This window comes from Mesoplodon densirostris, chromosome 11 (genome assembly GCF_025265405.1).
Source record: "Mesoplodon densirostris isolate mMesDen1 chromosome 11, mMesDen1 primary haplotype, whole genome shotgun sequence".
NCBI lineage: Eukaryota > Metazoa > Chordata > Mammalia > Artiodactyla > Ziphiidae > Mesoplodon > Mesoplodon densirostris.
Window position 1 is genome coordinate 99,441,806 of NC_082671.1, and position 27,110 is coordinate 99,468,915.

The window sequence follows — 27,110 nt, forward strand, 5'->3', positions numbered from 1 at the left end:
CTTTCCATATATGGCTTAATAAACTGACCATATTTAGTCAGATATTTACAGTCAGCAAGTCATGTATCTTAATGTGCTGCATGTGTTAGCTTTTGATTCTCTTAGCAAGAATATTTTTATGGGCATGTCTGCCAGTTTATTGTGTATGCTTTGTAAATATTCAGGAGAACACTGAACAATTTACAACACAAACTTGAGATTCCTTTATAATATATGTTCTACAACGATGTTTTTAGCATTTAATTTATATTTAAACATTTCAAAAACTTTTTACATTTAAACAAAATAAAGGCACAAGCACATTTAACATTGACTGCTTCAGGTATTTTTGTTGATGTTTCTTAAGTTATACTGACTTAAAAACAAACATTTAAAATCAAAATCAGCAACATTTCATTTACTGGGGAATAGCTATTCCTAATGTTAATTTTTTCAAAGAGCCAGGGCAGTCACCTTCTTAAAATGGAGAAACTTTAAAAATTAACCATTTGTCCTGAGGATCTTTTATCTTCACTGTCAAAGAATTACTCATAAGATGGCAAATAAGACTCTGTTCTGGATCCTGCCTACCTTTATCCTCCCCATATGTGACTTTGCATCTTCATACACCAGGAAGTGTTTGTTACTTGTTCATATGTTAAGTTCAGGTGTAGAGCCTCCTCCAGGAAGTATTCCCTGACTACAACCATTCTTCTTTAGTTCTTCTCTTCTTGGCTTCCATGTTAAGAAGTGTGCAGCCATATAACTGTATTTATCATATTCATTTTGATATTTTTATTTACTTGTGTATATGTCTTCCATACTAGATGATGAGCTTCTTGAGAACTCTCTATAACTGACTGAATAAAATACCACAAATGTCTTTGTCCTCCAAGTAGAATATACTGATTATAATTTAGTTTTAACCTTTCTCTTACTATTTTCATAGAAATCACTTCTCTACATTCTTTCCCTGAGTGCTTTTAGGTCCCATTATTTTAATTATTACCTTAATGCAGGTAATTCCCAAATAGATTTTTTTTTTTTTTTTTTTTTGCAGTACGCGGGCCTCTCACTGTTGTGGCCTCTCCCATTGCGGAGCACAGGCTCCGGACGCGCAGGCTCAGCGGCCATGGCTCACGGGCCCAGTCGCTCCGCGGCATGTGGGATCTTCCCAGACCGGGGCACGAACCCGTGTCCCCTGCATCGGAAGGCGGACTCTCAACCACTGCGCCACCAGGGAAGCCCCAAATAGATATTTTTATCCCACATTCATTTTTAAGCTCTAGATCTGCATATTCAGGTGGCTACTGGATATGCATCATTAGATAAGTATACAGACACCTATAATCAATTCAGCATATCCAAAACTAAAGTTATCTTTCTTCCTCCAACCTGCTTTTCAAACCTGTGGTATTTGTTTTCATGAATGACCTCTCCCTGTCCCTCGCCCTTCATATCCAATCTTTAACTAAGCCTTGTACATTTTCTCCCAGATTTCTCTTAATATCCATTCTGAGTAACTGGTGTTGCTTAGTTCAGGCTCTGCTCTCTTCATACTACTTCCAGTAATCTTTCTGAAATACTGATCTGATCATGTCAACCCTCTGCTTTTAAACTCTGAATAGGCTTTTCAAACATCATCTACCTGAAATTCTACAGTGTTTTCTCCTACTTACTCCTACTGCTGAATTGAGCCACTATTACTGATGGGAGTGTAGCAGGTTTTCTTGATGAGTAGGAGTAGAAAGTTAGGTTGAAAACCACCTCTAATGTCAAATCCTGTCATCTTTGCATTATGTTCAGATTTTTTACCTGCAATATATTCAGACCTCTTACCACCTAGCTTTATTCTGTTTTATAACTTGCAGATACTATCTACCACTGGATGACTTTCTGTTCATTTATTCCACACATTTTTAAGTCATAGTCCATCTGCTCAGTGAAGTTCCTTCTAGTTGAATTGCGAGTTGAACAACTCCTATGTAATCTTCAAAACCTTGCTCAAATGTATTCTCCTTTATGGACTGTCTTAATCACAAGATCTCTTTATGTTCCCAATGATATTTTAGTACTTTCTACCCACTGCTATTATACCCTTACCTAATCATTGTTGTTTATGGACTAGCCTCCTATACTAATGTGATCTTTTCCCTTCCTTGTATTTCTAGGGCCTTAGCATATATAATTTTTAGCATATATAATATGAGGAATAGCCAGAGAAATTAGGGATGCTTAGCCTATAAAAGAATATGTGAGAATTTGGGCAGCGGGGAGAACTCATAATATTTAAAGATTATCAGTTAAAAGAGAGATTCTATTTGATACATGGAGCCTCGGGAGGCAGGGGATAGAAATTAAAGGAAGACCTGTTTTAGCATATGCAATTTAGAGAAAGATAAAGTGTTTTATACTGGAGATAATATACAGTAGGCTTTTAATACATGGTAGCCTATTTTTTTCTTTTTCTTTTTTTTTAAATGAGGTATAATTTGCATACAATGAAGTATACAGCATATAATTCAGTGAATTTTTACATATATATATGCCTATGTAAAAAATCAGAAAGCTAGGGAACATTTCCAGTCTTCCAAAAAGCTCCCTCCTGCCCCTCCTATTATTTCCCCACAAATTTACCAGGATTCTGAGCTTTATAACCAGGGATTAGGTTTTCCTGGAAACTTACAGTTTGTATCCTTTGTGTCTGCTTTTTTTCGCTCACATATTATGTCTGCAGGGATTACCCATGTTGTTGAAGGTAGCATTAGTTTGTTCTTCTTGTTTGTTATTCTTTTTTCATTGATGTATAGGATTCTATTACATGAGTAGACTCTCCCCATATACACGTGCATCCCACCCCATTTATTTATCAATTCTATATAGCTTTAGTAGATACTGTCAAATGGTTTTCTGAAGGGGTTATATGAATTTTACACTTTTATCAGCAATTGGTTGTTTCTCCGTATCCATACAGTAGATTTAATATTTTTCATTTAAGAATCAAGGCTTAGATTTTCTTTTTATGTAAACACTGCCTATTCATTGTACACATTTTGAAAATATAGAAAAATTTAAAGAATAAAAATTATTCATAGTCACACAACCAATGACAATGACTATTAACTTATATATTCTTCTAGTCTTTTGTGTAGTTTTTAAAGTAAAATTAGAATCATATTAGGCAAACTGTTTTGTATCCTTTTTAAAAAACTTAATATATTGTGAGCATTTCCCATATATCTTTATTATAATTTCTTGTTTTGACGTTTTTCTCCATTTTTAAAAAACAATAATCATATTTGTATTAAAAAACATTTATCAGGTAGAGTTTGTTTTTTGTTTTTTTTTTTTTTTGCGGTACATGGGCCTCTCACTGCTGTGGCCTCTCCCGTTGCGGAGCACAGGCTCCGGACGTGCAGGCTTAGCGGCCATGGCTCACGAGCTCAGCTGCTCTGCGGCATGTGGGATCTTCCCGGACCGGGGCACGAACCCATGTCCCCTGCATCGGCAGGCAGACTCTCAACCACTGCGCCACCAGGGAAGCCCTGAGTTTTTTATTTTTATATCAATGATAAAATCAGAATACTGTTTTGGAGCCTGTAGGAATTAAAAGAGGTTGAGAGAGAGAATACAATTTAATATCTTTTCTCAAGGAAAATTAATGCTTAAACTTATAAATAGATCTAATATTATTTCAAGCCACTGTGAGTCATTAGCTATCTCAAATAACATTTTATAAACTACTTCATAATACAGTAGAATTTTGATGTTTCTTGTTATTAGATAGCTGTGGTTCTCAAATCTCTCCTACCCTTTAACCACTGCTCCTTGAAAAAACAGTTCTTTTCCCAAGCAGTATATATTTAAACTTTATATGAATGTTGTTTATCTATACTCATTTACCATTTGCTATGTGTAAAGTACTGTTTGGGCACTTTGAGATCTTGCCTTCAGATTGCCTGTAACTTGTTCCAAAGGGAAGAATCTTGGATATATAAGAATGTTAAACATGTTAGGGAATCTTAGAGATATGTAACCCACCAGCTTCTTTCCTCCACTTGAAAGACAGAGCCCAAAAAGTTTAAATTACTTGTTCACAGCTATAAAATCTGTGGCAGAGCCAGAACTAGAGCCTACAGCCAAACACTTGTCAGTGTTTTTCCACTTTAGGTGTAAAGTACTTTGTCCTTAGTGCTTTTCCTGACACCAACTTTGTCATTTTTCCCCCCTAGGAAAAAGCTACTAAAACTGTTTTCTTTTGCTTCTGTGATAGGTAAAGGAAAATTGGTTTTATTTATACAGCAAGCACTTATTAAGTGCCTAGAGTGTATGATATCCTGTTTCAGAGACTGCAAAATAGGTGAGAAATAGTTGGTGAAATAGGAACATCTGTGGATATGGTGTTAAGTGTGGAAAGAGCTTATTTTTTGGAATCTGAACATCTGTGATAGAATCTCAGCTCTGTCATTTCCCATCTCTGTGGCTTACTCAGGCTACTTGATCTCTTTGAATCTTAGCTTTCTTGTTCATTTATTCATTTATTGAGCCCCTACCACATGCAAAGAATGGTAAAAGGTGCTGGGGATACAGCAAAATTCCCATTCTCATGGGGGATTTTGTGAGGATAATATATACAAATCAGTAAAATAGATAAAGCACCAATCATACTACTTGGCACAAAGTAAGCATTGAAAAAGTTCCCTTCTTATTTACTATAGGCTGCGGTTCTCAAAATGCTTCATCTCAGGACCCCTTTATACTCTTAAAAATTATGAAGGACTTCAAAGAGCTTTGTTTCTGTGGGTTGTATATATTAATATTTACAGTACTAGAGGTTAAAACAGAGGACTATATATTTATTAATTCATTTTTAAATGAATTAAAGCAATACTTTACCCATGTTATATAAATGGCATTTTTTAATTAAAATAACTAATTCATTTACTCCTGAAAGCTTGAATTTTATCATTGGCAACAAATACTGTTAGTTTTTTTGACAGATTTTGTTCATTTTCAAGAAAATTTCTGCCAACATCCAAGTTAGACTAACTATAGTTTGCCATTTAAGTAAAAATATATTCCATAATGGCCTATATGGGAAAAGAATTTTTAAAAAAGAGTGGATATATGTATATGTATAACAGATTCACTTTGCTGTACACCTGAAACTAACACAGCATTGTAAATCAACTATACCCCAATAAAAAAATTTTTTTAAAAATGATGTTCCATGGAAAAAGTGGCTAGATCAGCTTGCAGATTAATTGCACAAGTGTTTTTCCTCAGGGCAGTCATTATACTTGGAAGAAATGCTTTATTCATGCTTCCTGTCTTGTTCCACAGAGTATTTAAAAGATGTATATTCAGGAGTCAAAATTTAATAAAATTTATAGTTTTTACTGCATTGTCAAGGACATTCATAAGTAAAAATAGCTTGGGAAAGAAAAAAAACCTGTGAGTGCAGAGTGGTGAATACAAGGACAGTAAAGTGCTGTGCTTTTGTTTGTTTGTTTGTTTGTTTTGCCACTGCCTTGATTTATTCTTAGACAGAAACATATTTACCACTAGTGCTTTTGCATACTCAAGTGCACATGTCAACACAGTGAAAAGGGAAATACCATCTTAGTATTACTTTGGAAATAGTTTTGACCATGTCACCTCCCTGAAGGGATCCCACTCCCTAAACAGACCACAGTTTGGGAACCACTGCTATAGAGGATATTATTGGTACTTAATTATAATGTTTTGATTGTTTCCATGTTGACATGTACTTGTTTTCCTCATGGGGTTGGCATAAAAAGTCTAGTCACATACAGTATTATATGAGTATCTAAGTAATAAGGACTATTAAAATTTAGGTAGTACCATTGGCCTACTTCATAGCAGTACAATCAAGATGGCAAGAGACTACCTTATAGAAAATATGTTATAAAAGCTTCAAAATAGGAATTTTATTCTACTGATGTGTTGTTGGGAGTACTGATTCAAAAATTTTCTAATCCTGCTTTCTATTTTGTTTTTAGGCTTGCATTGATGACAATGTTGATATGGTGAAGTTTCTGGTAGAAAATGGAGCAAATATTAATCAACCTGATAACGAAGGCTGGATACCACTACATGCAGCTGCTTCTTGTGGATATCTTGATATTGCAGAGTAAGCTAGTTCTGTGTTTGTTTTTATCCAAATACTATTTAGAGACTTGAGATTTTATAGAAATTGTTGTTATAGATAAATGAGTGAACTCTTACATTACCTTAATTCATAAAAATTATTCTTCCCAGGAAAGAGAATAAGTAGATCATGGGAATCCAAATATAGTCTCTTGGTGTGAGATCATCTTCTTGTCTCCCTACCATCTTTGACTTTTGGTACTTTGAATTGATATGAGTAATTGTACACATTCTCCAGCCCCATCTCCTTTTCTTTTGAGTACATGTATTGTCAAATGATTCAAGGTTAATATTTAGCAATCTAGTATATCCCTGTGTAATCACGAATTGTTAGGGGAAATTAACAATAATTCTGAATTAGGTTACTTTGCTAAAGAAAGAATATGATACATAGTTCTCCAATTATTCAATATATTTATGCTTAGTTTTTATTAAGATTGTTTTCTAAAAACATGAAAATTTAGTGAAAATAGTCATTGTATTCTTAACTACCTTTAATAGGGGAGTACTTTCTGAGAAAATTTGATTCTTCAAAAATTTAACAAGGAAGTATACATATCCTGACAAAATAATTTTTTCATCGAATTATCTTATTTTTTCTTGTTGCTGTGTATCCAGCACCGTAAACATTTTTATTGTCTATCTGCTCGCATCAAAGCTTATCAGCTAATAAATATTGAATATGGTAGTCCTACTCTGTGAATCTCTCTTAGTAAGTCTTCATAGTTTTATTTCTTTGTACATTTCATGCACACATACACTGCCTCCAGCCCCCATGTGTATTGGAGATACAGTATACCAGTTTAAAGGAGAGGCTGTGTTTGGTGAAATGAAAAGTGCTCTGGGAATCAGAAAATCTGAGCTATTTGACTCTAACACTGACTGCGCTACACCTTTTGATAATTTGTTTCCTCCTTCTGGGCTTTGATTTCTTTATGTGTAAAATGAAGGATTCTTTTTGCCATTGTAAATCAACAGTGGTTATTCATAATTTTAATTGTGTTTCTCTTTATTCCTTTCTGTTCTTTTCATGCTCAACAAAGGGCTTGGACTTCATCTTCATAGAAAAAAATAGCTAAGGTGCATTTATCTTCAGCTGTCCTTAAATATTTGGTACTTAGGCTCTTAAGTCAACTAATGTGGATTATGAAGGCTTCCTCAACCACTCTCAGGCGGTATGACCTTGGGCAAGTTGCTTAACTTTTATAATCATCAGCTTTCTCCTCTGTAGAATGGGAATAATATTTTCTAGGTTTGTTGTGAGGGTTAACTGAGATAACCCACCAAGTATAGTTCCTGGCACATAGGAAATACTCAGTGTGTATTAACTTTTGACCATTATCTTTTTTATCTTTTTGGGAAAATGAAAACCCAGCTTCTTTCTTCAGATGTGTAATCCTGTGTTTCCTTTTTAATTCATGCTTCTGAGTTTGAAAAGACAGTAATAATTGTCCTGAATAATTTCCTCTTGTAGACTTGATTAACAACCCATTGTGTCAGTTGGGATGATTTTAGATGTAAGTAACAGCATCAAACTTAAACTGACCTAAAGAGAAAGGGTACTTGTTGTACAGGATAATACATAGTTTAGAGGAAGGGCATTCAGGTTTATTTATTAAGCTGCTCAGTGCTGTCATCATGGCTTGGAGTCTTTCAGGTGTTTTCTTCTTCTGCCTTTCCCAAATATGGACTTTATTCTTAGCCTTGTCCCCTCCTGGTCACAAGATGATTGCCACAGCTCCTGAATTGTGTTTTTACATACGCACATCCAAGAGCAAAATAAAAAGTGGATGGGGAGTGGAAAGTATCTTCTCCATATTCTGTGACTATCAAGGAGGGAAATCTTCCCTAGAGAGCCCTCTGACTGCAGCATATTTCCCCTTAAGGGACTTATGTTGGCCTGGGCTTGGTAATTTGCCCATGTCTTTGCTGGGAGAAACAAGTATCTGGCATATTCAGTTTTTTTAATCCCAGGAAGTAAGTGTGAGGAGGGGTGAGCAGTCTGCTGCAGGTGTTAATAGTTTCAGTAGAGTAGCTACAACTTTTCTTCTTTTTGGAAGGTGGGATACGGAATATATGTTTCATGGGACTTATACAAACAAAAATGACCTATTTTGACCAAGATTGACTATAGTTTTGCTGATCTAACTACCTTTATATAGGCATTTATGGCATTAATGGCTGTGGTATAACTGAAGTATAATTGACTCTTGAACAACACAGGTTTGAACTGCGTGGTTCCACTTATACATGGATTTTTTTGAACAGTATATACTTCAGTACTACGTGATCTGCAGTTGGTTGAATCCACTGTTGTGGAACCAGGAATACTGAGGAACCATGGGTACAGGGGGTCTGCTTATGTGGAGGGCCAACTATAAGTTATTCACAGATTTTTAACTTCAGGGAAAGTCAGCACCCCTGACCCTCATGTTGCTCAAGTGTCAACTATATTTAAATTTATTGTTTTTTTGAACAAAATTAAAATTAAAAGAATGATGACTTTTCCTTTTTTGCTCTTTCTGCCCTCTGAGATTCTTTTTTTTAAATAATGATAATATTTTTATAAAAGACAGTTCAACTCTCGTGTATACAGGGCTATTTGTTACGTGATGATTGCCTAAAACCCTTCTAAATGCATGATTATTTTCACCAGCATTATCTCTTTCAGTAATTAATTTCACTAATGAGGGAGAGAAGTTAATGAAATCCAAAATCCTAGTTTTCTTGGGTCTAGAAAACATACAGCATGGTGGCTTAAGAGGTAGAATGAAAGATACCTCCCAAATCAGAGCATTTATAGGATAAAGGAAGGCCCTATTAATAATGACGTAGAGACAACAGTTATAAACCATGGAAAATTGGGTCACTCTGCTAAGTGATGTATTTGGAGTTAAATTTGTTTGCAAATCTTGGTTCTGCCATCCTCTACCTTTGTGCCCTTGGCTGAGCTACTTAGCCTCTATGATTAATATTATTTATAAAATGGGAATGATCCGGCTTCTTCCTAGCTCTTGTTTCTCATATTGCTTTCTACGTTTTTTACTCTGTCAATACTAGACCACTTTCAGTTCCCCAGCATTCCCTGCTGGTTCATATCATTGTGTCTTTGCTCATAGTGATTCATTTGCCTCATTTCTTTACTTGACCAGCTACTACCAGACTGCAGCAGACACAAGCTGCAGTTTGTGTTAGAATCACTTCTTCCAGAAACCCTCCTAATGTTCCTGGCTGATTCTTCATCATCTCTAACATATCAGTTGTTTACATGCTTCTTTACCAACTATATTTTGCACAGAATAGTACTAATTCAACCCTATTGAACTGAGAGGTAAAGCAAACAGTGATGCACAGATAGTTCACTATAAGGCTCTGTGGATGATTGGGTAGGATACAGCGAGTTCTAAATGTTTGACCTCTATTGGAGATAGTAGAACAAAGAATGTGGGGTTGCAGTTTCGTTTCTCGACAATTAACAATTTCACATCTGGTCTCTAGCCTAGCAAAAGCCAAGTGAATAGATGAATGAGAGCTCTTCATATTCTGGCTCAATTTTCTCACATTTTCACCAAAGTAATTACTTTCAACATCTCCCTGCTATGAATAAGGTAGAAGTCTTAGGGAAAACCAAAAATAGAGATTGTTGAATAATGCCCCTTCGCCAGAGTGGATTAGAGGAAGAATAAATGAAGTGAGTTTGGGGAGCATAATGTTAAAGGTCAGTATATGCATTGTTTTACTATGTACTGATGGGTCACATATTGAAATGTATGCATTAACATTATTCTCTTCCTTTGGGGTGCTGAATTGACAGTGTTACGCTCTGAATCATGTCCCCACAAAATTCATATGTTGAAGGCCTAACCCCCAGAACCTTGGAATGTGACTGTATAGATGGAGATGATTAAATTGAAATGAGGCCCTTAGGGTGGGCCCTAATCCAATCTTACTGTATCTTTATAAGAGGAAATTTGGACACAAAAAGTGGCACCAGGGGCTTGCACACAGAGAGAAAAGACAAAGTAAGGACACTGTTAGAAGGTGGCCATCTGTAAGCCAAGGAGAGAAGTCTCAGAAGAAACCAAACCTGCCAACACCCTGATCTTGGTCTTCCAGCCTCTAGAACTATGAGAAAATAAATTTCTGTTGTTTAAGCCACTTTGTCTATGGTATTTTGTTATGGTAATACTAGCAAACTAATACAGGCAGTATAAAATTCTCACTGTCACATCAAGGTATTCTTCCCTAAAAGCTGTAGTTTGATGTCATTGGGCTATGGACTAGAAGTAAAATTGGACATACTAGAACTATGACTTCTGGACATACTAGAATGATTATGGAGCCCAAGAAATTATGTATTCAATTTATTCAATTTATTGTTCCAGTCTATAACAATCGGTTAATTATAACTCTAGCCATTAAGTATAACTGAATTATATATTTAAATTATGTGCAAAACATTGAAAACCAAGTCCTCTGACTTGGCTTTCAATAACCAAGAAATAATAACAAATAAAATAAAGAAATAATAGATAAAAGAATAATGAGATGAAGAAATAATTAGATGAAGATATAGGAGTTTTACGATGGCAGCATTTAAGTTTTGTCTTTCTTTTTTATTAGCTGAAATATTTTTTAAAGGAAACTGCCTCATATCTACTATTTGGTTACCCCTTGTACAAGTTTTATAGGAAAACTGATTTTTAAAATAATGAGTTGGTTTACTAGTTACCTTCAAAAAGGACTAATTGATTTTTTTGAGATCTAAATAACTTGAGCACATTCATTTAAACGTACTTGATGTATTTCAATCCATTGCAATTATTGCCCTTGTTAATTAGCAAGTTATACCATCTTTGGTCTACAAGAGTCTCTTCATGTTGGCTTCTAAGACCTTGGGACATGACCAAATAAAGTGATCTTTAAAAGCTTCCTTGCTCTTTAGTAGTATAAAAATGTTCCAGACTCATCTTTTATATTTCCTGCCCTGGGTCTGGAATTGCCATTTCTCTAAGGAAACCTGTTCCTTGTAATGGGTGCTAGACGTGCTCATTGCTGCTGCATTGATCGTTCTTTCAAATTCAAATTCAGCATCAGGTTGTCTTTCTTTAACCTCTTCTATCTTGTATCAATATTTCCTTTCTCCCCTACTTTATTGCCAAGAACTGTAGAATTAAAATAACACATAATTACTAATTTGCTTCATCATATATTACATATACATTAGATTGCTTATAACAGTACCACAACAATAATGATTACTGAAAGCTGTTTGAAGTTTGGGGGTTTGTTTTTGGTTTTTTGGCAGGGGTGAGGGGGGTGACATTTCTTTTTGTCCTTATGGTATCCCACTTGGAATATACCATCAAATTACTGTGTGTGCTGAAGTCACTTGGAATAATTCTTTTCTGTGTGGTTATGCCACTAACTAGATATACCATTAAGTTCATTGTTTAAGTTTGTTTTTTGTTTAGTTTAATTTTGTTTTATAATTTACATAAAATACCAGGTTCTAACGGCAGTCCCTACTCTACCACCCTATTTCCTATGGGTAACATTTTAAAATTTTATATTTTATCCCAGTTTGTGTTTTAATATAAGTATTATTCCCCCTTTGCAGATAAATGAAAGACTATCATACACTATTTCTCCACTTTTCTTTTTTCATTTAACAGTCTTTCCTGGAGACCACTATATAGTGGGTTATAGAGCTATTTCTCATTGTTCTCTTCAGGTGTAGTATTTAGTACTCTATTGTGCAGTGTCATTGTAGTTTATTCAGCTTGTCCTTCTTGATGGGCCAGTGAATGTTATTCATTTGAATGACTGTAACTTTAGCCTTGGCAGTGTCTTTATTTTTCATATAAACAAAAATTCCTATGACTTATAAGAATAAAAAAATTATTTTGTATTTGAATAATAAAACTTAAATGATTTGTTTTATTAACATTTTGGTTATTGGTGTGATTATTATCTCTTTTGTCTCTTTAATTTTGTCACTACATTTCTTTTTTAGGCTTCTGCCACAGATGTTTAAGGAACACTTTTATCTTGAGTAGCTTTAGTGTTTGTACTAAACTTTTTCAGTAGCACAGAAAATTAGCCCTGTGTTAGGCTAGCATTATGTGGTTTCATAGTATATAGAATGGAATGTTGATTAATTAGTACATTTAACCTATTTTTCTTCACGTTTGGAGTAGTTTTGAAGACATTGCTTAAGATTTCATATCATTATAATATACTGGTAGTGACATTCAGTGACATCTTCATGGTCTTATTTACAGCATGGAAAAAGTTTCATTAGCTTTGTTATTTGATCATTAAAGAATCAGCTATTTAAGGATATAACTTTTTAAAATATTTCTGGTGGCTTATCTATGGCATGGCTTCTTCACTATAACCTTTATTTCATAAACATACAACAGAATCCTCAAGATTTCTCTTGGCTTATCCTTCAGAATATATCCAGTATCTAACTGTTTCATCACCTCTTTCATTTCTCCCTGATCCTGGATGCTGTTCTTCACTGAAATTATTGCAGTTGGAGTCATTCTAACCATAACCATCCTCTTCCCCCCATCTGTTTTCTGCACAGCAGCCAGAATGATCCTTTTAAAATATTGCAAGTGGAATAACATCACATTTTCATTCAAAGCCCTTCACCCTCCAGTGGGTTTATAATGCATTTAGAAACCAGAGTTCTGGTGGCCTACAGGCTGTGGTTTGACCCTCTGTGACCTCTCTGGTATCATTTTCTCCACGTTCTCCAGGCTCTCTTTGTTGGCCAAACGGGTCCCCTTGCTGAGCCTTTAAACAAACTAGGCATCTTGCTTCATAGTCTGCACCTGCTGATTCCTCCGCCTGGAATTCAATAATGTTGTTATTTTTGGTAAAAGAATCAGAAATTCCTACCAATTTAAGAACTATATAAATTGCACCACCATGCCTATGAGAAACGTTATAATATTCCTGATATCAAGCTCAGAAATGAGACAACTCTACTTTAATCTTAACTCTGCTATTTAATTGCTATTAACTTTAGACAAATTACCAGCTTCTCTGAACCTCTGTTTCCTCATCTTTAAAATAGGAATGTTAACGCTTATCCCTATTCTATAAGATTATTGTGAAGATTAGATAAGATAGTGTTTATAAGACACTTGGCACAATCTATGGCATATATTTAGTTATCAGTAAAGTTAGCTGAATTAGTTGTTGTTATTCATAATTCTATTTTTGGTCACTACTTTTAGTGAAAAATAGCTAAGCTCTTGGTTCTCCTGGATTATTTAATAAAGAAAACTATCATCTGATCATTTGGTCTTAGAGCAGACCTAGCTAGATGAGAGGAGCAGGGGAGAGTGAAGTAGTCATTTGTCCTCTTTACTTCGATATGTGGGTATTTGAGCACCAAGAAGAGTTGGCAAATCCATGCATTTCGGTTATTTACATATTTCTTGTCAAGAATGATACATAGTTAGTGTAAAGCAGACTATATTTTGATTAGAAGTCTCAGAAGGTGAAACTGAATCTAAGATCCTTTGAAAATGCTAAGATTTTATTCACAAGATACTTATTTATATTTTGCTATAATAATAATGAGGTATATTTGCCCGAAACTAATATTCTCATATACATTCCTACCCGGTTTTTTTTAACAACTGTATGGGCGTGTTCACTGTTATTTCCATTTCACAATCAGAACTGGACCCTCATTCTCAAGACTCAAATTCTGATGTTCTTTCTGTTCTATCACAACTGTCTCCTATAGTAGCGTTAGGCATTGTAAGATGTAAAAATGACTGCAACCGCTCCTAATCTTCAAGCTTTGACTTGCCAGTACTAGATAGAATAAATGGACGAAGAGATGTACAAGGAACATGGAGGAAGAAGTGATCAGTTCTGTTTAGGCCATTCAGAGAAAGATTCCAGAGGAGGTGACATTAACTGTTATATTAAACAATGAGCAGGGTTTTTGCCTCTGGGAGTTGGGAGTTGTCTGAGAAAAGTCATGTTAGTCATGAATGGGAAATAATACATGGTTAAAGCTCTTTCAACTGGCCTCCACTCTATTAACTAACATTTGCCATTTCTTTGTTAAAACATATTGATTGATTCCCATAAAGTTGTTAAAACTGAACATTGCAACAAATAGACTACTTCTACTAGGCTCACTTACTTCTGTTTCCACCAGTTGAATTGCAAGCCTACCAAAAGTTAGTTGTGTGTGTTCTAGCCTATTAATATCTATTCCACTTGTTAGTGATTTTATAATTTAATTAAATATCCAAAACTGATGAAATGTGTACAGAAAAGAAAGTTATTGCTATTACTAAGTTAAATATTTTGGAAAGCCTCAATAAAGGCAAGGTCCTAAGAATATAATTGCTGTTTAATTAGGTGTGGGTGCAACAAATGAAAGATTGAAAGAAAAAATATCTAGGAGTATATACTCAGATTGCTTTTCTGTTGACTTCTAGTGTTTGTTTCACTTTAAGACACTTTGAAGTCTTAGACAGTGCATTATGACTGTCATTTATGTAAGAAAGGGAGCATGGATTTAAGTCATTGGAGACGTTCCCCAGTATTGTCTACGTTGAAATAAATGTCTTGCATTTATTTATTTTCAAATATGTATTATGTTTTACTATTCCCTATTTTAATCAGCTTTTCTGGTTAACCAAGTAAGTACTGGTCGTGATTGCATTGGACTTCTTTGGAGTCATCATTTTGTTTTGTTTTGTTTTGTTTTGTTTTTTTGCGTTACTCGGGCCTCTCACTGTTGTGGCCTCTCCCACTGCGAAGCACAGGCTCCGGACATGCAGGCTCAGCGGCCATGGCTCACGGGCCCAGCCGCTCCGCGGCATGTGGGATCTTCCCGGACCGGGGCACGAACCCGTGTACCCTGCATTGGCAGGCGGACTCTCAAGCACTGCGCCACCAGGGAAGCCCCCTGGAGTCGTCGGTTTTTGAGGAGACGAGTGTTCGTGGTATATGGAGAGAGTAACTGATAAGACGAGAAGAGGGAGCTGAGATTACAGCACAGAGGACTTTGTATGCCTTTTGCCACCTGACCTTTAGTGGTGACGCGTTGTTAGGAACATGATGATCCTTACTCTGTAGTTTAAGAAGACAATTCTTGACTGATGAGGGAGCTTGAACAGATTAGGGATTAGGGAGTTAGAGACAGGGCAGTGGCAGTGAGCTTGGAAGTGGGGCAGATCTGAAAGAAATTTGGAAAATAAAATTAATAAGGCTTGGTGTGACTCACTGGATCTTGATAGTAAGGTGGGAGGAAAAATCAAAGGTAGTGATAATGCTGATAATAGCTAGCATTTATTGAGTGCTTACTGTGTGCCAGTCACTGCTCTAAGTCCTTTAATATACATAATTTTGGTCATCCCAACAATTACATGAAAATATATTGCTGCCACCACCCCACAGGCCCAGATGCACAATTCCAAACCCTCAAAACTCTGAAAAATGACAAAATACATTGTAAGTTTGGTGTAGGCTCATTTGGCAACTCACCGTGACTTGAACTGATATGAGGCTATTTATAGTCTTTGTTTCTCCCCCACTTAACTAAACTTATTTTTTGCAAAAATATTAACGTGTTTGGTTACGGAGTACTGCCCCAGACTCAATAACAGTGTTGCATAATCTACAATATTATATTTCTAAAATATGAAAAGTTTTGAGGGCTCCCCTGGAGGTGCAGTGGTTAGTAATCCACCTGCCGGTGCAGGGGACACAGGTTTGAGTCCTGGTCTGGGAAGATCCCACATGCCATGGAGCAACTAAGCCCGTGAGCCACAACTACTGAGCCTGCACTCTAGAGCCTGTGTGCCACAACTACTGAAGTCAACATGCCTAGAGCCTGTGCTCCGCAACAAGACAAGCCACTGCAGTGAGAAGCCCATGCAGTGCAATGAAGAGTAGCCCCCACCCGCCGCAACTAGAGAAAGCCCGCGCACAACAACGAAGACCCAATGCAGCCATACATAAATAGATAATTAATTAATTAATTAATTAATTAATTAAAAAAAGAAAAGTTTTGAAATCTGGGTTTGGATGAGTGATGGTTGGCCTGTATTATAATTCTTATTTTATAGGTGAGGAAACTGAGTCATAGAGAGAAATCACACACGATAATTGGCAGAGCTAGGATTTGAACCTAGACAGTCTAACTTGTCAAGTCTGCACTTTAAGACGCTACACCATTCTGCCTTCCTTTCTAGCCTTTGTATTTGGGAAAATGATGCCCTTTAACTTTAGTATTAAGGAATTAAAGAGCAAGATTGAGGGAAGCAGAGGAAAGAGTGTAGTGGAATGTGAATTTAAATAGGCCTAGTTTGAGATGCCAATTAAAAAGGTGCAATAGGAAGCCAGGACTTCTTTGGGTATGTTTATAATACATAAACTGAATTTCATCAAATCTAAGATGCCATCGTCATAACACATTGTCATTATTTTATGTACCAGTTTAAAAGGTTAAAAAAAAAACTGTAATACAGTGTGTGTGGTATTTTGTTTTTAAGCACCTTGGGGTTTTTTTTCCCCCCCCACACACAGTATCATTCTTTATCTAATTGTAGTGTCTTGGATGCAGCATTGCTTAAGTACGTTTTATTGTTGCCTTTGGGATTTTCTTCTAAGCCACTGATAGCATTCTGCAAGTGTTGTTGGTGGTGTTTTCTTGATCTTACTACAAGGTATCAACAAAAAGTTTCAGACACCATCAAGGAAGACATTTTAAGTAACAGTTAAGCTCAGTAAATAAGGTATCAAAGGTATGAATGCACATAAATCAGTTGAACTTGAAAACAATATGAATAGCTGTGACTGGGGTTACATGAAGACAGATGATGACAACCATATCGTGGCCATTATCCTTTGCTAAGACATAATTGATTGTAAGGTCAATAGATTGTAGAAGATTTCAGCAATGTTAAAATTTGGGGAAAATGTATATCTTAGAATTATTACACAATGAGTAGGATTTTTGCCTCTGGGAATTGGGAGATACAGTAATAGAGTAAGACAGTAGTGCACGTAATTGATTTTAATAAATAAATATGCATTTTCAGGAGTTAGTGCATGGTCAAAGAAGTCTAGTCACTGTTCTGGGGAATAATTAAGAGAAATAAGAAATGCTGAAGACAAAACCTACAGAATTTCCTGTATTTAAAGGTGGCTTTGCAAAGAGAGGAGAGGAATTTAAATCCTTCTGCACATTTTGAATTTGTTTTTGTGTTTTGTTTTGTTTTGACAATCCGGGTGCCTAGATAACTGGAAAATAGAGCCCACTTTCACAAATAGATTCATTTCTCTCACATACAATAGCCTGGTCTTTGCTATCTGCATAATTAATTCTATCTGTAGCATAATTATGAAACCATGATGCCAGAAATTTAGCACAGTATTTGGCAAGGTACATTATTAGTCCATGTTATTGGACTAGTAACAGGGTTTATATATAAAAATAATACTTCTACCTGTGGGATTTTGATAAAATGAAATTTTTTAAAAGGTTAAAATTGGTAATGTTATAAACATTACAATTTCCTGACAATTAAAATGAGAATTTCTGCTTCTTGGAAAATAGTATAGTTACGTTTTTTCCCTATTCCTTCTGCTGAATACAACTAAAAACCCTGAACATGATATATAAAATATGCAAAGACTCTATAAGATAGAAGACAGAACACCTGGGGATCTCAGGATCCAAAGAATGACAGGAGTAATTTTCTGGCTTTTCTCTTTGCCTCAGATATACCACAGTTGGAACTGAGGAACCTGATAACCCAGAAGCACCAATGGCCCCACACTGCCCCCCCAAAAAAGCCCCAACAAAAGCCTAACCTCTTTAGCCAAATACTAGGAGAGGGGCACCCTAAAACCTTAAAAAAATATAAAAATAAAAAAAAAAACTACTCCAACCAAACACTGCAGAAAAAAACTTCGGTCCCACCCATACCCTCAGTAACAGAGGCCAGGTAGAGAGCATAGACTTCCAACATTACCAGGCTATCATGAAGTACCCTAGCACCTCTACTGTCATGATGTCAGATTAGGCCAGATACAGAACCTGCTGAGATTTTCATCCCCATTGGATAGTTAACTAGCCCTCCCCTAACTGGCACTGGAGACCACGTGGGAAGCCTGGACGTACACCCCCACCTGGCAGTAAAAAGGAGCTCCTACTCCTCCCCACTGGGGTGGAGTCAGAAGAGGCCTGGTAGAGAGTAAATACTTTCACCACCACCCGTCAGTAAAGAGGCCTAACTCTTTCTCCCCTTATGGTGTCAGTGGAGGCCACATAGGGTATAGTAGTGAGGCACCCATAGCCTCCTTAGCCAGGGAGGTATCGGTGAAGGCTTGGTGGGGAGTCAGAAGTAACAAGGAGCTGTTCCATCGCTAGTGTCAATGGTGGCTGAGTGGGGAACCTGAACTTCTACCCATAGCTTGTAATAATGAGATGGCATCTCCCCATCTTTTCTGCTAGAGCAGGGCCAAATATAGTCAGCTAACATAGAAGATTTAAGCACAATCTAGAGTCTCATAATATAATGCCCAGAGTGTTCCAATTTCAATTGAAAATCAGTTGTCATACCAAGGAACCTCTCAAATTGAATGAAAAAGACAATAGAGACCAGCGTTAAGATTACAGAGATATTAATCTTAAAATTATTTGACAAAGATTATAGAGCAGCTCTCACAGAAATGCTTCAACAACCAATTACAAGTGTGCTTCAAACAAATGAAAAAAAATCTCAGCCAAAAAAAAGTCTGCAAAGAAATAGAAGATATGAAGGGGAACCAAATGGGAATTTTGGAACTGAAAAATCCAGTAACCGAAATAAATAGCAGATAGGCTCAGCAGCAGAATGGAGGCGATAGAAGGAAGAATTGGTGAACTGAAAAACAGAACAATAGAAATTACCAAATCTGGGCAACAGAGAGAAAATAGACTAAAGTAAAATGAACAGAGCCTCAGGGGCCTGTGGGAGTATACCAGAGAGCTAACATTTATGCCATTGGAGTCCCAGAAGAAGAGAAAGAGGGCATGGCTGCAAAAGTATTTAAAGAAATAATAAATGATGGCTAAAAACTTACTCAAACTTGGCAAAAGATACAAACCTACAGATTCAAGAAGTTTAGCAAATTTCAAACAGGATAAACCAGAGCAGTTCTGAAAACAAAAGGCAAAGTAAAAATCTTGAAAGCAATGAGAAAGGAACTACTATAACATTGGGGCAGGGGGCATTGCATTAAAGCAGACTTCTCATCAGAAACATGGAGACCAGAAGGAAGTGGCACAACATTTGTCAGGTGCTGAAGGAAAGAACTGTTATTTTAAAGAAAACTTGCAAAAGTTCCAGGTCAGAACCTTTGTTTGGATTCTTACTGTTATAGTTACTTTCAACTTTTTTTTTTTTTTTTTTTTTTTTTTTTTTTCTTTTTGGCAGTACATGGGCCTCTCACTGTTGTGGCCTCTCCTGCTGCGGAGCACAGGCTCCGGACACGCAGGCTCAGCGGCCATGGCTCACGAGCCCAACCGCTCCGCGGCATGTGGGATCTTCCAGGACCGAGGCATGAACCCATGTCCCCTGCATCGGCAGGCGGACTCTCAACCACTGCGCCACCAGGGAAGCCCTCAACTGTTTTTTATTGTGATATCGAACTTCAAATATGAAATAGGAAAGTGCATTCCCACTGAAGATGCATAAGGTTATTTACACTGATTTTATGTTGCTCAGCGGCTTCCAAAAGAAAATAGCATTTACTTATTTATTTATTTTAATACATATTTTAATATATTTTATTTATTTTTGGCTGCGTTGGGTCTTTGTTGATGCACGTGGGCTTTCTCTAGTTGTGGCGAGCGGGGCTACTCTTTGTTGCGGTACGCAAGCTTCTCATTGCAGTGGCTTCTCTTGTTGCGGAGCACGGGCTGTAGGCGCATGGGCTTCAGTAGTTATGGCACACAGGCTAAGTAGTTGTGGCTCGCGGGCTCTAGGGTGCAGGCTCAGTAGTTGTGGCACACGGGCTTAGTTGCGCCACGGCATGTGGGATGTTCCTGGACCAGGGCTCGAGCCCGTGTCCCCTGAATTGGCAGGCAGATTCTTAACCACTGCGCCACCAAGGAAGTCTGCATTTATTTTTGAAGTTAATAGTACAGTGTTCTCTTACCCGTCTTTGAAAAGTTCAGGTAGCTTAGTTTTCATAATTTCTGTCTCATTGGATGGCTTTGAGTAATTCATTTAAATTTTCAAGAAACAACTATTTCAGTGGTTTTCTGACTTTGTGGGGTTTTTTTTATTGTGGTAAAAACATAATATTAAATATATCATCTTGGCCATTTTAAAGTGTACGGTTTAATAGTGTTAAGCATATTCACATTGTTTTGCAGCAGATCTCTAGGATTTTTCATCTTGCAATGCTAAAACTACCTGGTAAACACTAATTTCCCCTCCCCACTCCCCTAGCCCTTGGTAACCACCTTTCTATTTGCTGTTTTTATGATTTTGACAACTTTAGACACTTCATATGAGTGGAATCATATAGCGTTTGGCCTTTTGTGACTGACTTATTTTGCTTGCCATAATGGCCTTGAGATTCATCTGTATGACAGAACCACTTTTTTAAGGCTGCACTGACATTTTGAATTTTAAAAATTCATATATTGAATACATGAAAAATCCATGTATTGGCTAAAACAACTTCTTGATACTAGTTTTTCTACAGTAAATAAAACAATGTACATTAAGTTTAAACACTAAATATATTCAGCTCTTGCTGTTGAAATTTCTTTCTCTTTGTCTCTTTGATTACTGTGTTCTCATTAGCTTCTAATTTAAAGACAGGGGCTTTAATTAAAACATCAAATTTTTTTTTTTTTTTTTTTTTAAAACATCAAATTTTTAAAATGAACTATTTCTCCTTCTCAATCTCTTCTGTGGTTTGGCTTTTGGCAAAACTCAGAATCCAAGATAATTATTAGACTGTCAAATTTGTCTGCTGAATTCAGTTAACACTGAATCATTCTAACCCAGATAGAATCCTATCCATCTAATATACCACATCCAAGTTGCAACCGATAACTTGGTTAACAAGTTTTTCACCTTTTATTAGATTTTTAAATTCACACATATGCAAATAATTTTGTAGAAATCCATTTGAATCATGTCTTGAATTTGAGGTTTATTAATTATCCAAAATTATTTATTGACTCAAAGCTGTAGGTTATTATAAATCTCAGTAAACCTAGCAGTTTGCCATTTTTCACTTCAGTAATTTATAATGATTTTCATCATTCAATAGGTGGCATCTCCTATGTTGGCCTCTTTTGTATTGCTTAAGGACATCATTAACCATTGTTAAGCAAATAAAAGCCTGCCCTTTTTTTTTTTTTTTAAACCTTGAAGCATTCAAAAAAGTTACCCATCTGAGAAACAGCCTAATATTCTGACTTTCAGTTTGAGACTCCTGTGTGAAATCTTCATAGTTTTTTTTTTTCCCCCAAGAAATCTTACAATAAATATAGTGTATTTTTCCTAATCAGCAGTCCCATGAGCTGCTTTTAATACCCCAGCCCTTTTTGTTCTGAAGGAAATCTGACCATCTGTTTTCAGTATCTCCAAGGGTCCCACAAAGTGAGTTTCTGGTATTCCAGATAGCCTGTATTTTGTTTCACATTATCTTAAACATTGCTTTCTAAGTGTGATGATTTTGCGTGATGTGATAACAGATAGAATTTTAATTTTGTTTTTAGACATTAACTCATTTAAACATAACACAGCCCTGTAAGTTACCTATAAGCTAGGTTTCAAATGTTTTAAGTTGATGAATATCACACAACTGTCAAGAAACAGAGGTGGGAACCAAACCCGAAGTCTGCAGAATTTAAATGTTTATGCTTTTTTTTTCACCCAACCAATCTTTGAATGGCTTTTTGAGATTATTCGTGGTGAATAAGAATTAATGCCATGGGGGTTTATTTATTTATTTATTTATTTTACATTTGCAAATAATAGTTCTTGAGTCATGGAGAGGTTTGTGAACTGTATGCATACATATTTATACCTAAACTTTTGGCTCAGGGATTGCTCCAGGCCCTACTTCCTGCCAGCAGTTTTCGGAACTTTACTCTTGTTAGTTTCTCTTAACATCCTTCCTGTTTATATAAATTTTGGATTGTCTCTTTTTGGCTTTGACCTGTTATTTCCTTGAGACTCTGCTTCCCTCTGCTAGCACTGCAGCCACTCTGAGGTCTTCCTTTTATTCTGTCTTTACATCCTGTGAATGATTTCTACTACCTAAGCAAAATATGCGTGGTTTTATGTAAATATCTCTGATTGTTTGAGATTTTGCCTAGCAGAATATGTACATATTCCCCTGGAGCATAGCACAAGTTCTACTCCACTAATATCTTTTTTTTTTTGCTCCAGATTCATTTATTTATTTATTTGTAGTATGTAAATGTTCTTCATTAGTTTTATATTACATTTTTTAAAACTGTGAAACAGAAAAAGTTTCTTCAATTCAAATATGACTTCTGTTTGTAGAAGTCCCCGTGAAGATCATAAAAATGAAACATTGTTTTGCACAAGGAGAAATGTTTATAACATTATTAATTGTAAAAATACCAGGCTACAAAATGGCATGGTAGCCATTTTTGTGGTCTAATATACATACACAAAATAAACTTGCTGCAGAAAACTAGGATAACAAAAAAAATCCCCCCCCCAACGAAAACCCCAACTAATACAAGTCCCTCCTAATGTGGGACTTCCCTGGTGGTCCAGTAGTTAAGACTTCACAGTTCCACTGCAGGGGGCGTGGGTTTGATCCCTGGTCCGGGAACTGAGATCCTACATGCCACACAGTGTGGCTAAAAAATAAAATGAAAAAAATTAAAAAAGCAAATTCCTCCTAATGCTACCTCTGTTAACTTTATAGTGTATATTCTTTCCTTTTTCTATCTTTCTCTTTCTATGTGTGTGTGTGTCTTGTAAAAGTTACATCTCCACACAGATATCAATAGCTAGTTGGTAAAGTCCTTCTTAAAGCAAAAGATTGACAGACCTGACTTCATACAACCTTTAAATTTCACTCAGATACAAAATGCTGTAAGAAAAGGTTTGCTTTTTTTTTTAATGTGGTGACAATATGGAAAAAATATTTGCAGCACATCTATTTGTCAGAAGGAAGGAATAACTTATTTTTTTGTGTATCATTTATTAGTACCACCATCCATCTATCACAGACAAGTCAAGAACTTCAGTGCATCATAGACACCTTCCTCACCCTCGCTTCTCATATCCAGCTGATCTCTAGTATCTCCTAGATATCTCAGAATGTATCCATTTCCTCCATCAAATTCAAGCTTCCAACATAATTTTTGTCTACTGCTGCAGTAGCTCATTAGCTGGTCTGACTACTTTCATTCTTTCTCCATTCTCATTTATTTTCCATACTTCACAAAGTGATCTTTTTGAAACACATAGTTGATCATTTACAGATCTTACAGAATAAACATTTACTGACTTTGGGGTGTACCTGACATATTATATAGAGATTGATTCTTTCATTTACTCTCAGGAGAATGAACCAAACCCTTGTCTAGCTACACACACTTCCTGTCACAGGTTTTTGGTGCCTTTTGTTCTCTCTTCTGGAACATACTCTCCTTCCATTATGTTTGCTAGTACCTATATATTGTTCAGAGACTCCTTTCCTGACCTTACTAAATCAAATTATTCTATTATTCACTTGTAGACATAATTCACTGTTATAAGACATCAAAGTTTTACATGTATTTAGGGAATTAATCTAGCTCTCTTTCTAGATTATAAGATCTTTGAGGGGAAGATCTGCATTTGTTTTTTGCTTACTATTATATGCCCGACATGTAACATAGTGGTAGATACATAGTAGACACCTGTCTCAGTCAGCTTTGGCTGCTGTAAGAAAGTGCCATAAACTGGGATGCTTAAACAACAGACATTTGTTTCTCACAGTTCTGAAGACTAGACAGTACAAGATCCAGGTGCTGGCCAATTCTGTGTCTGGTGAGGGCTCTTTTCCTGACTTGCAGATGGCTGCCACCTTGCTGTGCCCTCCATGCAGAGAGACAGCGAGCTCTACTCTCTTCCCCTTTAACAACATTCATCCCATCATGGGTTCTCCAACCTCCACCTCATCTACACCTAATTACCTCCCCAAAGCCCTACCTCCTAATAGCATCATATTGGTGGTTTGGGGCTTCAACGTGAATTTTGGAGGAACACAAAACCATTCAATCTATAACAACACCCCATAAGTATTTGTTGAGTTAAGGCACACAAAAATATAAGCAGGGCTTCCCTGGTGGCGCAGTGGTTGAGAGTCCGCCTGCCGATGCAGGGGACATGGGTTCGTGCCCTGGTCCGGGAAGATCCCACATGCCGCAGAGCGGCTGGGCCCGTGAGCCATGGCTGCTGAGCATGCGCGTTTGGAGCCTGTGCTCCGCAATGGGAGAGGCCGCAACAGTGAGAGGCCCGCGTACCGCAAAAAAAAAAAAAAAAAAAAAAAATATATATATATATATATATATATATATATATATATTTTATATATATATATATATATAAGCAAAAGAAGTAAATAAGAAGTTCACAAAATGAGAAAATACAAATGCTAGTCAACACATCCAGATTTTTTTCAAACTCGTGTGTAATCAGGAAAGAAAACAACGATAAGATGCTTTATTCTCATCACGTTGAGAAAAATTTTAAAGATTGATAATGTCAAATGTCCATTTAAGAACACATCCATTAGGAGGATGGCATTAAATAAAAGTATGATCCAGCCATATTGTGGAATATTTTTCAGGTATTAGAAGGCAAGGGTTGCACTCCAGTACATTTAAAGTAACCCCATTAATTTTTGTTTTACAAAAAGAACCTCCAAAGTGACTGTATATATTTCTTTATAGACACACATGTAAATTCATAGCAAAGGTACCAGAAAGATATTTGCCATGCTGTTGATAGTGTTTATCCCTGGGGAGGGAACATGATAACAGAAGGAGAGATGTAAGGGAGTTTTTTCTTTTTTTCTTCTTTTTTTAAAACTCTGAGGGCTTTTTTTCCTTCACTGTTTTGATAATACGAATATTGTCATGTAGCTTGTAAAAAAAATTTACAAATAAGAGTTAGATTGATTAGGAACATCAGAAAAAAGGGAGCCATTCTTTAATAGAAAAGTAAAATCAGGGATGCCAAAAGAACATGGCTTAATCTGGAACTACAAACAGTTCCATGTTGTTGGAGTCTAAAGTGTGATACAAGAAGGAAGAGGAATGAGGCTGAAAAGAAGACAAAACCAGATCAGTAAGGGCCATGTAGGTATGTTTTCTCCTAGCATGGACAACAATTCAAAGAATTTTAAGTTGGAAATTGCCTCTGGTTGTGTTAAATAGATGATTCTGGGAGATGTGCAGTTGGCATAGTGAAAGAGATTCGCAACCATTTTGTATCTGGATCCCTTTGTCAGGTTTGATGAAGCCTGTGAATATGTTCTTAGTATTGCGTTTTGGATGCGTAAAATAAAATACTGAGTACAAAGTGTGTATGTGCTTCTTTAGTAACACATTAAATAAAAAGACTTAGTAGTTGGTCTAATAATTACCTTAATTTCAAAATAGTGATGAACATACACAGTATTTTAATATATCTGTATCAGCTGAATGACCTTCTGAATTATGCCCATGAGCCCAAGGTTAAGAACTATTGCTTATGGCATGAGAGTGGGAGCATGAAGTTCAGTTAGTAAACTAGTCAATATGGAGATAATGAAAAATCTTAATGGAGACAGTCTGAAATAATCCTATGAAAGACTTTGTAATTATTTTAAAATAACATTTTTGTATTCGTTAATATGTGTACATTATAGAAAAATTTTAGGAAATATAAAATTTTAAAAAGGAAAGAAAACATGCTTTATGGTAGTTTCTTAAAACTTAAATAATACCTATGCTATCCTTGGTTTTTATTGCTGCTCTTGCATAGGAGCTTGCCTCATTAGCTATGCATTCAGTCTTGTTTTGATGATACCATCATTGCTTAACTCTCTTCCCTTTAATTTTACAGGTTTTTGATTGGTCAGGGAGCACATGTAGGAGCTGTCAACAGTGAAGGAGACACACCTTTAGATATTGCTGAGGAGGAGGCAATGGAAGAGCTACTTCAAAATGAAGTTAATCGGCAAGGTAAGGTAACCAACCTAGATGGAAAATATGTTTAAAACTGTTTTGTAAAGAATATGATACTTGACTTTTTCAATAAATGATTGTTGACATTGAAGGGCAATCGTAATTTGAGTGGAAAAAAATCAGTTTACCTAACAATATGTGAAGTAAGGTTCTACTTGAAAAAATATATGATTCTTAACTCTACGTCTTTTTAATATTTTTAAAGTTGAAAGAAGTATCATGAGTGGTAGGGTAAGGCATAAAATTATCTATCAATAACAGCTTTGGAGGGAAGTAAAACAGGCAAAGGGGATAAGGAAGTGTACGGGGTGAATGAGACACATTGCAAATTTAAAGAGTGGTCAAGAAGTCGTCACTGATAAGGTGGTATTTAAGCAAAGGTCTTACTGGGGTGATGGTATGAATCATGTAGGTCTGGGGAAAGAACATTGCATACAGAGGAACCAATGAATTCAAGGATGGGAGGGTGCCTGGTGTTTTCAGAGAAGCAGCGAGTGTGACCGGTATGACGGAAGCAGGCAGAACAAGGAAGAGGCTGGAAGGAGCTGAGGTCACAGAAGTAGCAGTGGACCCTATCACATAGGGCCTTGTGGGCCACTGGAAGGATTTTAGCTTTTAATCTGAGTGAAATAGTGAGCTAGTGGAGGGATTGAGATAGAGGAGTGACATGATCTGACTTGCTTTAGAAAGGATCTCTGGG

General features: G+C 36.3%; 1 protein-coding gene across 3 annotated transcripts in view; it reads left to right on the forward strand.

The window, feature by feature from the left end:
* Positions 1 to 27,110, forward strand: part of PPP1R12A (protein phosphatase 1 regulatory subunit 12A) — a 152,814-nt gene that overhangs the window by 54,626 nt on the left and 71,078 nt on the right. For all 3 annotated transcript variants that reach the window (XM_060114023.1, XM_060114024.1, XM_060114025.1), the window contains exons 2-3: positions 6,003 to 6,133; positions 26,289 to 26,407. In XM_060114023.1, the coding sequence (XP_059970006.1) occupies positions 6,003 to 6,133; positions 26,289 to 26,407 (250 nt within the window). The remainder of the gene's footprint in view (positions 1 to 6,002; positions 6,134 to 26,288; positions 26,408 to 27,110) is intronic.